Source organism: Pristis pectinata, chromosome 43, assembly GCF_009764475.1.
Source record: "Pristis pectinata isolate sPriPec2 chromosome 43, sPriPec2.1.pri, whole genome shotgun sequence".
NCBI lineage: Eukaryota > Metazoa > Chordata > Chondrichthyes > Rhinopristiformes > Pristidae > Pristis > Pristis pectinata.
In genome coordinates this window covers 3,177,233-3,190,933 of record NC_067446.1, presented here as the reverse complement: position 1 = coordinate 3,190,933, position 13,701 = coordinate 3,177,233, and the positions used below count along the sequence as shown (strand labels likewise).

Here is a 13,701-nt window from a genome sequence, read left to right as displayed (position 1 = left end):
ATAAGCCCTTGTGCTTCTTGGTAAGTTTAACACCCAGATACGTAAAATAATCAGTCACTAATCTAAATGGTAATTGCCTATAATTTGGGACTTGCATATTTAATGAGAAACGTTCACTCTTATTAATCTATAACCAGAGAAAACACTAAACTGTGCAAGCAGTGATAATGCTGCAGGGAGAGATTTCTCCAGGTTAGAGACAGAGTAACAGGTCAACTGCATATAGTGATAACTTATGGGTCTCCTTTCCACGAGTGATACCAAGTATGTTAGCAGAGTCCCGAAAGGCAATTGCCAAGGGTTCCAAGGCAATAGCAAATAGTAAAGGGCTTAAAGGGCAGCACTCTCCAGTGCCTCGAAAGAGCCTGAAAAAGGGGTACCTCTGATTATTAGTAAGTATTGAAGCCATAGGTGTATGGTAAATCAACTTAATCGCGGATATAAAATTTGGGCTAAACTTAAATTTCCGGAGCGTGTTGAATAAATATTCCCATTCGACTCTATCAAACGCCTTCTCTGCATCTCACGAGATAACACATTCTGGAATTGTAGATGTGGGGTATATACAATATTCATTAACCTCCTAATATTAAAATGCAAATAACGATTCTTAATAAATCCTGTCTGGTCATCAGAAATAATTTGTGGAAGTACCTTTTCCATTCTTGAAGCCGATATTTTGGAAAAAATTTTGGAATCTACATTCAATAAAGAAATAGGTCTGTAAGATGCACGTTCAGAGGGATCTTTATCCTTTAAGAATTAAAGAGGTAGATGGTTCATGAAAGGATTGTGCTAATTTACCCATCGATAGGGCATCTTTAAAAATTTTACCTAACCAGGGAGAGAGAAGATGAGAAAAGGATTTTAAAAATTCAAAAGTATCCCCATTGGAACCAAGTGTTTTACCCGAATTCATTGAAGAAATTGCTTTCTTTATTTCTCCCTCCGAAATGGGTGTATCTCATATTAAACGTTCATTAAGTGATAATTTCGGAGTCTTCAAATTCCTTAAAAATTCATGCATCGATGTAGAATCCTCAGGAAATTCTTATCGATAGAAAGAAGCATAAAATTCTTGAAAAGTTTTATTAATTTGGTCACGCTCCACCGTGGAATTACCATTTCGTTTACGAACTTCAATAATCTGATGTTCAGTTGAAACAGACTTCAGTTGGTTGGCCAACAATTTACCAGATTTATCACCATGTATATAAAACTGACTCCTAGTTTTGAGTAATTGATTTTCAATTGGAAATGTTAATCATAAACTGTTGAAGTTTAGTTCTTTTTATAGAGCTCCGTTAGGAGCATCAGAATATTTTTATCAATTTCTTTAATCTTATCAGTAATTCATTACCAGTTCGTTTTTTTCAATCCAGCAGGGTATGAAATAATTTCACCACGGATATAAGCTTTAAAGGTATCCCATCATATCCCACTGGAAATTTCTTCCGTAGAATTAGTTGAGAAGGAAAAAGAAATCTGTTCTTTCATAAAACGAAGAAAGTCTAAATCTTGCAATAAAGAAGGATTGAGTCGCCACTGTCTGGCACCAGAGGGTACGTCCGCGAATTGAATTGATAGTTTCAATAGCGCATGATCAGAAATGGCAACTGCATCAGACTTACAGTCAACAACAAACGGGGCTAATCGAGAGTCAATAAAAAAGTCATCAATCCCAGAGTAGTTATGATTGACATGAGAAAAGAATGAGAACTATCATATGGGTGTAGAAATCTCCAAACTTCTAAAATTCCGGAATCAACTAAGAAGGAATGAATAAAGTCAGCGGATTTGTTTGGAAGCCCGTGATTCGACACAGATCCATCCATCGAAGGGTTTAAACAACAAATGTAATCTCCACCCATAATCAACGTATATTCTTTCAAATCAGCAAAAGATGCAAATAAATGTTTAAAAACTCCGGACGATCAACATTAGGTGCATGAACGTTAACGATGACAACTTTTTATGAAGTTAGCCAGTAATGAATAAAAATCTACCATTCGGGTCTGAAATTGTTTCATGATGAACAAATGAAATTGAGTCTAAAGATAGACTCCTTTCACCTTTGCTTGAGAGTTATGTCACGATCCAGCAACGAAAGAAACACACTGAGTCATGATTCAGTTTTAAGAACTATTTTATTAATGACTACTTATGATAAGAAAAATAAAAGTAAAAATGTAGAAAGTTAGAAGTAAAAATGTTAAACATTAAACATTAACCCCAAAAACTAAACTCTTCGTGTGTGTGTGTGGCAAAGTCCCAAACTCCAAGTCCAGGAATGGTTCTTAAAGTTCAGTTCAGCAAGCCATATGGTGAAACATGAGCAAAGTTTCCTTCAACAACCACTGTTGTCTGAAGATAAAACGTAGATGTAGAGAATATCGGGAGGGTAATTACGAAATCCAAATGTTCCACGGTGGAGCCCGAACGGCACCTCAGTGTTTACTCGGCAGTGACTTCCTCACCCCGAAAAGCATCCGACTCGTGGCCGTCCACACAAATACCTTTTTCCCTCTACAGGTCAGCAACAAAGTGAACTCCACCGGATTACTTCCAATTTCCATTGTGGATTGCAGTGACAGACACAGTTATTGTTTCTCATCCATCGACAGAGAAACTAACAGGCTGGTGTCTCTCTCCCTTTCTCTTCGACTTCGACTGACCTCTTCAACAACGTCATTACGTCCTTTATCTCCTGTTGACGTAAGCACGCCACACACACACACACACACACACACACACACACACACACACACACACACACACACACACACACACACACACCCCTAACCCTCCTAAAGGGACATTCACCGAGTCCGTAACAGAAAGAAACTGTTAACCCCTCCGAAATCTGAAAAGAGCGCTGATTATCCTCTCTCCTAATACGAGTCTCCTGCGGAAAATAATCTGAGCGTTCAGTCAATGAAAAACTTTAAAGATCTTCTTGCGCTTAATTGGATTTAAACCGTTCGTATTCCATGAAACAAAATTAGTCATCTTATCCATTGTAATAGACTAAAAACATATGGTATGTAAAGGGTTAACCTTACAGCACAGGAGACTCATTAACAGGAAGAGCAAAAATTTCATCGAAGATCCGGTTATGACGACAATTCAGGCATATTTGTAGTTTCAGTCCAGAGGAAGAAAACAACTAACCTAAAAACAGCCCCACCCCCGCCCACAAAAGCCCTAAACCTCGCCAATAGACAGCCAGAAGGCTAACCCCAGCTCTTTTGGTGGCAAATCTCCAAGTTAAAAAGAATGCAAAACACCACTGATAGTCAAAACATGAGGGTGCAAATACCTAAAATAGAATTTCGAAATGTTAGCAGACTTGCTGAAAAAGTTCCACACAGTCAAAAATACTAACAGTCGACATTTAAAAATACGATCTTACTATTATTTCAAAAGAAAAAGCAACGATCAGTCACTCAGTCAGATTCTTCATTATTACCAAAACAAGGCATTAAAAATATTGAAGTAAACTAAGAAAAAGAAAGAAAGAACTGTTGAATAGAAACATGGTAAGTATCCATGTTCCACAGCCAAGCACTAAACTGTTAGCAAAGGGCAGGAAAATCTCTGGACTTAAAAAGCGTTCAAATCTGCAAGTTAATTCTTACCTACCAGACCAAATAGGTATAAAAGTCAAAGAATACCACGTCTCTTAACCATCTGAAGTCAACAGTTAGTCTTTGAGAAATTCTCCGGCTTCCTTGACGGAATTAAACCATCGGCGTGATTTGTCGGAGAGTACAATCCTCAGACGAGCTGGGAACAATAATGCAGGTTGATAGATCCCTTGATAATGCCGCGACATAATCGGTTTATAAAGCAGTCTCTCTTTCATAACTGCTGGGCTGTTATCTTCAACCAGATGAAAACTTCCAATCTTTATATTGGATCATTCCTCAGCGACGAGCGATTCTAATCTAATGATCTTTAGTACTCACGTAGTGAAATCTCAATATTACTGGCCGTGGTTTTTGCTCTGCCTGGGGTTTTGGTCTTAACGCTCGATGAGCACGATGAAGTATCGGACGGACAGAGAAACCTTCAGAGCCAAACACATCCATCAGATATTTAGAAAAGAATTCGACAGGATTACCGGTCTCAGTGTCTTCGGGCAAGCCAATAATCCTCAAATTGTATGAGTGTCGTTTGTCTTTCTTCAATATCCTTTAACAGCATGTCCAAAGTTGCAAATCTCTGGTCAAGCTTTTTATCCAGTTTAGAAATAGATTCCATAGTAAGTCGAGGGTCTCCATTACCCTTGCTCTCAGCTGCAGCTTTAGCTCTGGTGTTCATTTCCGGCAAGTAAAAATCAAAATCAGTCTCATAGAAGTATTGTAAAAGTGTTAAGGGGTGGCGTACAAGAAATTAATAGGTAAGTGGAGCAGTGCCAAGATGCGACCTACTCCATCCCAGCGCCACCAAGAAAGCCCCTGAGCTCCTTACCAGAGAAGTCCCGGGTCTGCGTGGTCTCGGAGGGACCGCGGACACTTTTGCCTGGGGGGGGGGGGGGTCCCATCCTCACTCCCTTCGCTTCTGTGGCAAACCTGGGACCGCGTGGTGACGGGTCGAGCCTACAGGAGCTCGGGTGCTTGGGGGGGGGGGGGGCGGCGGGTGTGATGGGGCTCGGGCTCCTCGGGTACCCCCTCCTCATCCATCCAAATATCCCCATCCCCCAGTCATACCTCCAGCTTGTCGCCGCGCTGGACCAAGGCTCGGATTTTCAAAGGGTCTAGTTGCCAGCCAGACCGGCAGGCTGCCTGCGTCTGCTGCAGCTGAATCAGCCTGCAGGCGACCTCAGTACCTCTGGCCTTGGTCGTTGGCTCGGGTCTGGGCAGTCTGAACTGCCTCCTGCAGCGCCCAGCACCACTGCTGGATCATCTCCATCTCCCGTTCCTTCTGGAGACATGTATTCTGCAGCTGGCTAGTAATCCCAGCCTGGTGTCTTAGGAGGGACACAAACAGCCAGAAGACACCCCTTTGACGCCCTGTGGCCCAGGGGAATCCAGCCTTCTGGAGGAGGGCGACTACGTGGCGCCCAGTTTCTCACCACGTAGATCGAACTGCTCAGCCCAGTCCACCGGCGATCCGTGGTCTGCCAGCATGCTTGCCCAGCTCCAAAATCCCTCAGTCTCATCGGTCCACCCGGGCACTATCCCCAGTGCCTACACTGGTCTTCTTCCCCGTACCAAACCATCCTTCTCCGCGTCTGTGTCCAGCCAAGACCCTTAAGACTCTGCTCGCGGCGCCAAATGTTGGAAGACAAGGTATCAAAGGGCAAGGACTCAAGACACAGTCTTTGGAGTTAAAAATGATTTATTTTTAAAGACAAACGCGGGAATAAATGCACACACACACACACACTACAACAACAAACTGGTTACAAATGATCAAGGAAGAAACAAGACGAATCCTGATCCCTCGACTCAGCGCAAGCATCGTCTCTACGCGACCAGCAATCTAATTAGGACGCTCCTAAGCGTTGTGGAAGGGCACACACTTACCAGTGATCGCTTCACGATTCCTGGAGCAATCGAAAGGAAAAGATCTAAGCACATGTGGCACTGTTTAGAGTGCTGGAGGGCTGGGTTGTCCAGCCCAGGTATTGCAAGCAAGCCAATGGGTCAGGGCCAGGTACAAAGGTGTTTACGGGGCCCAATGGTCAAGGGCGTGCACTAATGGGTGGGTGGAGCTAGACCTTGATTGACAGGGATGCGACTTTCGACCAGATGGTCAATGGTGCCATGAGACAGCCATGAGCACAATCCGGTGGGTTGGGGGGGGGGTGTCCCTCATTCCTGGTCCGCGGGGTCAGGACGGACGTTCCCCAACCGTGACTCCCTCCTCGGCTAAGGCCAGGCGGAGGGAGGCGGCCAGGGAGCGCTTGAAGACCTGGCGGAAGTCGCTGCCGGCGAAGACGTAGAGAAGGGGGTTGAGGGCGCTGTTGAAGGAGGCCAGGCTGAGGGTGATGTAGATCCATTCAATGGTAACGGGTTGGAAGACCTGGATAAAGCTGCACACAGTTTTGGGGAGCCAGCAGACGTTAAAGGCCACCACCAGGGTCACGATGAGGCGGACGGTCTTCCTGGACTTGGCGAACTGGTCCCTGCTCAGCTCCCGGGCAATCAGGAAATAGCAGGCGACCATGATCACCACGGAGAGGCCGAAGATTAACATCACCCAAGCTATATGCAACACTGTAAAGATATTGTGCCCTAAATGCACGTCAATCTGCTCCATCAGCAAGCTGGGCAGGCAGGTGAGGAAGGACAGGCCCCAGGCGCCGAAGCAGACCGCACGAACCCAAGACAGACGAAGGTGTTGGCGGAACCAGATGGGCCGAGTGACGGCCAGGAAGCGGAAGATGCTGATCAGGGTCAACAGAAAGGTGCTGGAGGACATAATGAGAGTGACGGCGCAGAAGAGGAACATCCAGAGCAATTTATCTTGGGGCCAGGGTCTTAGAACGAAGTAGGAGGACACCAGGAAGGGGACGATGAGGCAGTAGGTCAGGTCCGCCACAGCCAGGTTCAGGAAACACACGGTGTGGACGCCCCTCTTCATCTTGAAGCCCGTCACCCAGACGACCGCACCGTTGCCGGGGACGCCGAGCAGGAAGGTGAGGGCGGTGATGATGGTGAACAAGACGGTGGGCGCTGTCCACTGGATGCTGAGGTCCCCGGGGGTGGAATCGCTGGAGGAGAAGTTCCCACCGAGGGTGGAGTTGGACCGGTCTCCGGAGAGCGACATGGTGGGTCTGGTGGGGGAGATATTGTGGGGGTGAGAGGGGTGGGGAATGGAGGGAGGGGCGGGAGGGAGGGAGAGGAGAGGAGGGGTGTTACACAGAAAGGAAACAGGCCCTTCGACCCAACATGTCCATACCGACCTTTTTGCCCATCTGCGTCAATCCCTTTTGCCCGCATTAGGACCGTATCCGTCTATACCTTGTCTATTCAAGGGTCTGTCTAAATGCCCCTCAAACGTAGTCACTGCGTCTGATTTCACCCCTCCTCTAGCAGCACTTTCCTGATATCAACCACTCCCTTTGTAGAAAAGCCTACCCCTCAGATCCACCTTAAACCTTCTCCCTCTCTCCTTACCCCTGTCCTCCTGTTGATACCCCTACCCTGGGAAAAACAGGTTCTGACTATCTACGCTGTCTCTGCCCCTCGTGATCTTATATACCCTTATCGAGTCACACCACAGCCTCTTTCGCTCCAAGTAAAACAGTCCCAGCCTCTCCAATCTCCCCCCAGCATTAAAGCCCTCCAATCCAGCATCGTCCAGGGGAATCTCATCTGCGCTCTCTCCAGAGCAACCACACCCTTCCTGTTGTGTGGTGACCAGAACTGCACACACAACTTTCAAGCGCTGTCTCACTGGTGTTTTGTAAAGTTGTAACGTACCATCCCAACTCCTGTATTCTCTGCCCTGACCTGTGAAGGCAAACATGCCGTAAGCCTTCCTCACCACGATATCTACATCAACATGCTCTAGAACACGAACCATACCAACTCAGCGTCATCAAAGCCCTTTCCTTGGTGAATAATGAAGAGAAGTATTTATTGAGATCCTCACCCACTTCCACAGCTTCCAGGCACATCTTCCCACCTTTGTTTCTAATCGACCCCACCTTTACTCTCGTCAGCTTTCTGTTCTTCACGTAAGTGAAAAACGCCTTTGGATTTTCCTTCTACCTACTCGCCAAGGCCTTTTTATGTCCCCTTCTGGCTCTTCAGTCCCTTCTTAAGTTCCTTCCTTGCTACCCTATATTCCTCATGAGCCCCATCTGATCCTTGCTGCCTACACCTTATGTAGATCAGTAGTTTGCAAACGACACTTAATTAGGTGTCGTTGATAGTGTAGATAGTTATCAGGATTTACAGAGAGATCTGGATCAGCTGGGTCAGTGGGCCGAGGACTGGCAAATGGAGTTTAATTTGGATAAATGCGAGGGGTTTCATTTTGGGAAGACAATCCGGGGTAGGATCTTCACGGTGAATGTTACGACCCTGGAGAATGTTGCTGAACAGAGGGACCTTGCAGTACAAATACATGTTTTCCTGTAAGTGGCGTCTCAGGTAGACAGAGCGGTGAAGAAGGCGAACGGTACGCTGGCGGTCATCGGTCAGGGCTCTGTGGTTACAGGTTGGGACGTTATATTGCAGTTGTCCAAGACGTTCCCGAGGCCATATTTGGAATATTATGTTCGGTTTTGGTTATCCTACCGGAGGAGATTTGCTATTAATCTGTAAAGAGTGCAGAGGGAGATTTACGAGGATGTTGCTGGGACACGAGGGACTGAGTTATGGAGAGAGGTTGTGCAGGTTGGGACTGTTTTCATTGGAGCGTAGGAGAATGAGGGGTGATCTTATAGAGGTGTATAAAATCATGGGGGCATAGATAAGGTGAAGGCGCACGGTCTTTTCCCCAGGGTTGGGGAATCAAGGACACAGGTTTAAGGATAGAGGGGAGAGATTTAAATGGAACCTGAGGGACAACTTTTTCGTCCAGAGGGTGGTCCGTATTTGGAACGAGCTGCCACTGCCATGACCACAATACAGTAGGTGGGGTGTTCTCCCTGAGTCCTGGTCCGCGGGGTCAGAAGGGACGTTCCCCAACCGTGACTCCCTCCTCGGTGAAGGCCAGGTTGAGCGAGGAGGCCAGGGAGCGCCTGAAGACCTGCCGGAGGTCGCGGCCGGTGAAGACGTAGAGAAGGGGGTTGAGGGCGCTGTTGAAGGAGGCCAGGCTGAGGGTGACGTAGATCCATTTCATGGAAACGGGCTGGAAGGCCTGCAGAACGCTGCACACAATTTGGGGAAGCCAGCAGACGATAAAGGCCACCACCAGGGTCACGATGAGGCGGACGGGCTTCCTGGACTTGGCGAACTGGTCCCTGCTCAGCTCCCGGGCAATCAGGTAATAGCAGGCAACCAGGATCACCACGGAGAGGCCGAAGATTAACATCACCCAAGCTATATGCAGCACTGTAAAGATATTGTGCCCTAAATGCACGTCAATCTGCTCCATCAGCAAGCTGGGCAGGCCGGTGAGGAAGGAAAGGCCCCAGGCGCCGAAGCAGACCGCACGAACCCAAGCCAGGCGAAGGTGTTGGCGGAACCATATGGGCCGAGTGACGGCCAGGCAGCGAGAGATGCTGATCAGGGTCAACAGAAAGGCGCTGGCGGACATGATGAGAGTGAGGGCGAAGAAGAGGAACATCCAGGGCAATTTATCTTGGGGCCAGGGTCTTAGAACGAAGTAGGAGGCCACCAAGAAGGGGAGGATGAGGCAGTAGGTCAGGTCCGCCACAGCCAGGTTCAGGAAACACACGGTGTGGACGCCCCTCTTCATCTTGAAGCCCGTCACCCAGACGACCGCGCCGTTGCCGGGGACGCCGAGCAGGAAGGTGAGGGCGGTGATGATGGTGAACAAGACGGTGGGCGCTGTCCACTGGATGCTGAGGTCCCCGGGGGTGGAATCGCTGGAGGAGAAGTTCCCACCGAGGGTGGAGTTGGACCGGTCTCCGGAGAGCGACATGGTGGGTCTGGTGGGGGAGATATTGTGGGGGTGAGAGGGGTGGGGAATGGAGGGAGGGGCGGGAGGGAGGGAGAGGAGAGGAAGGGTGTTACACAGAAAGGAAACAGGCCCTTCGACCCAACATGTCCATACCGACCTTTTTGCCCATCTGCGCCAATCCCTTTTGCCCGCATTAGGACCGTATCCGTCTATACCTTGTCTATTCAAGGGTCTGTCTAAATGCCCCTCAAACGTCGTCACTGCGTCTGAATTCACCCCTCCTCTAGCAGCACTTCCCTGATATCAACCACTCCCTGTGTAAAAAAAAACCTACCCCTCAGATCCACCTTAAACCTGCTCCCTGTCTCCTTACCCCTGTCCTCCTGTTGATACCCCTACCCTGGGAAAAACAGGTTCTGACTATCTACGCTGTCTCTGCCCCTCGTGATCTTGTATACTCTTATCGAGTCACACCACAGCCTCTTTCGCTCCAAGTAAAACAGTCCCAGCCTCTCCAATCTCCCCCCAGCATTAAAGCCCTCCAGTCCAGCAACGTCCAGAGGAATCTCCTCTGCGCTCTCTCCAGAGCAACCACACCCTTCCTGTGGTGTGGTGACCAGAACTGCACACACAACTTTCAAGCGCTGTCTCACTGGTGTTTTGTAAAGTTGTAACGTACCATCCCAACTCCTGTATTCTCTGCCCTGACCTGTGAAGGCAAACATGCCGTAAGCTTTCCTCACCACGATATCTACATCAACATGCTCTAGAACACGAACCATACCAACTCAGCGTCATCAAAGCCGTTTCCTTGGTGAATAATGAAGAGAAGTATTTATTGAGATCCTCACCCACTTCCACAGCTTCCAGGAACATCTTGCCACCTTTGTTTCTAATCGACCCCACCTTTACTCTCGTCAGCTTTCTGTTCTTCACGTAAGTGAAAAACGCCTTTGGATTTTCCTTCTACCTACTCGCCAAGGCCTTTTTATGTCCCCTTCTGGCTCTTCAGTCCCTTCTTAAGTTCCTTCCTTGCTACCCTATATTCCTCATGAGCCCCATCTGATCCTTGCTGCCTACACCTTATGTAGATCAGTAGTTTGCAAACGACACTTAATTAGGTGTCGTTGATAGTGTAGATAGTTATGAGGATTTACAGAGAGATCTGGATCAGCTGGGTCATTGGGCCGAGGACTGGCAAATGGAGTTTAATTTGGATAAATGCGAGGGGTTTCATTTTGGGAAGACAATCCGGGGTAGGATCTTCACGGTGAATGGTACGACCCTGGAGATTGTTTCTGAACAGAGGGACCTTGCAGTACAAATACATGTTTTCCTGTAAGTGGCGTCTCAGGTAGACAGGGCGGTGAAGAAGGCGAACGGTACGCTGGCGGTCATCGGTCAGGGCACTGTGGATAGAGGTTGGGACGTTATATTGCAGTCCAAGACGTTCCTGAGGCCATATTTGGAATATTGTGTTCAGTTTTGGTCATCCTGCCTGAGGAAAGATGCCATTAAGCTGGAAATGGTGCAGAGGGAGATTCATGAGGATGTTGCTGGGACACGAGGGACAGAGTTATGGAGAGAGGTTGTGCAAGTTGGGACTGTTTTCATTGGAGCGTAGGAGAATGAGGGGTGATCTTATGGAGGTGTATAAAATCATGGGGGGCGTAGATAAGGTGAAGGCGCACGGTCTTTTTCCCCAGGGTTGGGGAATCAAGAAGTAGAGGGCACAGGTTTAAGGAGAGTGGGGAGAGATTGAATTGGAACCTGAAGAACAACTTTTTCACTCAGAGGGTGTTCCGTATATGGAACGAGCTGCCAGAGGATGTAGCTGAGGCAGCTATATTAACGACATTTAAAAGGCACTCGGACAGATAGATGGGTAGGAAAGTTTTAGAGGGATATGGGCCAAATGCAGTCAAATAATACCGGTTTAGATGGGAATCTCGGTCGGCATGGACCAGATGGGCCGAAGGGCCTGTTTCCGTGCTGTGTGACGCTATGGACTTGAACACCTTGGTCTCTCTGTTCATCAACGTTCGTCAGCACCCTCCCATTCACTGTATGCGTCCTACCCCGGTTTGACTTTCCAAAATGCATCCCCTCGCGCTGGTCGGGATTAAATTGCATCTGCCGACTCTCCGCCCGACCTTCCAACGGATCTGTCTCCTGCTGTAGCCTTGGACGCCCTTCCTCGCCCTCCACAACACCACAGACTTTGTTCTCCTCCACTGACTCACTAATCGGACCTCCCACATTCACATCCTGGTGGTTAATGTGAACCAGAAACAGCAGAGATCCCAACACCGATCCCTGGGGTACACCACTGGTCACAGACTCTCAAATACAAATCATCCTTCCACCCCTCCTCAGTCTGCCCCCTATTACCAAGCCAACTGTAGATCCAATTGGTCATCTCCGGTATTTCCTCCCGGGACACCTCCTCCTCACCTTGGATCCTGTTCTCCCTCAAGATGCAGCCCACCTTCCCCGGAATCTCCGGCTCTGTGGTCCTGGGGACCTCCGGACAGTCGGACTCGGATCCAAAATCGTTACGACCACAGGGTCCTTACCTTGATCTGGAACTGTGTAGCGACGGACGGTGGGATTCTCCGCGGATCCAGGTGGATCGGGGAAGGGCGACGTGTGGTTGAGTAGGACGTCGGTCTGGGAGAGGTCCGGAGTGGGGACTGGGTCCCGTCTGAGTCTGAGAGACGAGTCAATCGCCTGAGGAGAGACTCACACCTTGTGAGGTCGAAGCATCAAGCAGCTCAGTTTGAGGAAGTTGGGTCAATGACACCAGGAGATAACACTGAACAGCAGATAACAACAAAACATTTCCTCTATTTCTGAAAAGTAACAGAGAAAATGCTTTGTGTAATCTGTGCCCTGGGGTATGTAATGGGACGGTGCGGAGGGAGCTTCACCCTGTGTCTGACCCCGTGATTGTGTGTTGGATTGTTGTATAGGGACCTTCACCCTGTGTCTGGACCAGGAGTGTGTGACTGGACAGTGTGGAGGGAGCTTCATTCTTTTTCCAAAGAAAGATTATTGTAAGTTTAAATTCCAAAATATTAGAGAACTGCAATTACTTCTAAATCGCATGCAGTACTCAAGATACACGGGATCCACGGTGACTGTTCGTTTGGATTCAGAATTACATGCCAACAGAAGACAGAGGGTCTTGGTGGAGGGGTGTTATTCTGGATGGTGGTCTGTGTCCTGTGGTGTTCCGCAGCGATCAGTGCTCGGACCTCTGTTGTTGGTGATATATATGTAGGATTTGGGTGAAAATGTAGTCGGGTGGGTTCGTAAATTCACACTGACCCATTACACACTCCCGGAGTTAGATACACAGTAAAGCACCCTCTACACTGTCCCATCACACAGTCCCGGAGTCAGACCCAGAGTGAAGATCTCTCCACACCGTCCCATCACACACTCCCAGGGTCAGACACAGGGTGAAGCTCCCTCTACACCGTCCCATCACTCTCTCCTGGGGTCAGACACAGAGTGAAGCTCCCACCACACCGTCTCATCACACACTCAGACATAAGGTGAAGCTCTCTCTACACAGTCCCATCACACACCCCCGGGGCATAGGTCAGACACAGAGCTCCAATTTTATCTGTTGTTTCTCGAAGAAAGGAAATGATTTGTTGTTCTCTGCTGTTCAGTGTTATCTCCTGGTGTCATTGACCCAACTTCCTCAAACTGAGCAAATTCCTCCATATGCTTATCTAGCAAACTCTTGAATTTGACCAATGTACCTGCCTCCACCACCACCCCAGGCAGCGCATTCCCCGCCCCAACCAATCTCTGGGTAAAAAACCTTCTCTGATATCTCCCTTGAACTTCCCACCCATTACTTTAAAGCCATGTCCTCTCGTATTGAGCATTGTTGCCCTGGGACAGAGGCGCTGGCTGTCTGCTCTATCTACATCTCTTAATATTTTGTCACCTCTGTTGCGACAGCACAGCCGTGACTGACACAGGGCTGGGTGAGGGATGGGACTGGCCGCTAATTGTCCCAGGGCACTGGTGCAATTGGTAGGATAGAGGTGGGATAAAGAGAAGGGATGGTGGTGGGAGGGAGTTGCATTTCTGATGAAGGAGAACATCTGGAGTCCAAGATACTGAGTGACCGTCCCG

General features: G+C 48.4%; 1 protein-coding gene across 1 annotated transcript; it reads right to left on the bottom strand.

The window, feature by feature from the left end:
* Positions 1 to 5,486: 5,486 nt before the first annotated feature.
* LOC127566615 (C3a anaphylatoxin chemotactic receptor-like) lies at positions 5,487 to 12,209 on the bottom strand. Its single transcript, XM_052009112.1, has 2 exons — positions 12,123 to 12,209; positions 5,487 to 6,784 (listed from the first exon to the last, which is right to left on the bottom strand). The coding sequence occupies exon 2, from the start codon at positions 6,775 to 6,777 to the stop codon at positions 5,839 to 5,841; it is 939 nt and encodes a 312-aa protein (XP_051865072.1). The 5' UTR covers positions 6,778 to 6,784; positions 12,123 to 12,209; the 3' UTR covers positions 5,487 to 5,838.
* Between the last annotated feature and the right edge of the window lie 1,492 nt (positions 12,210 to 13,701).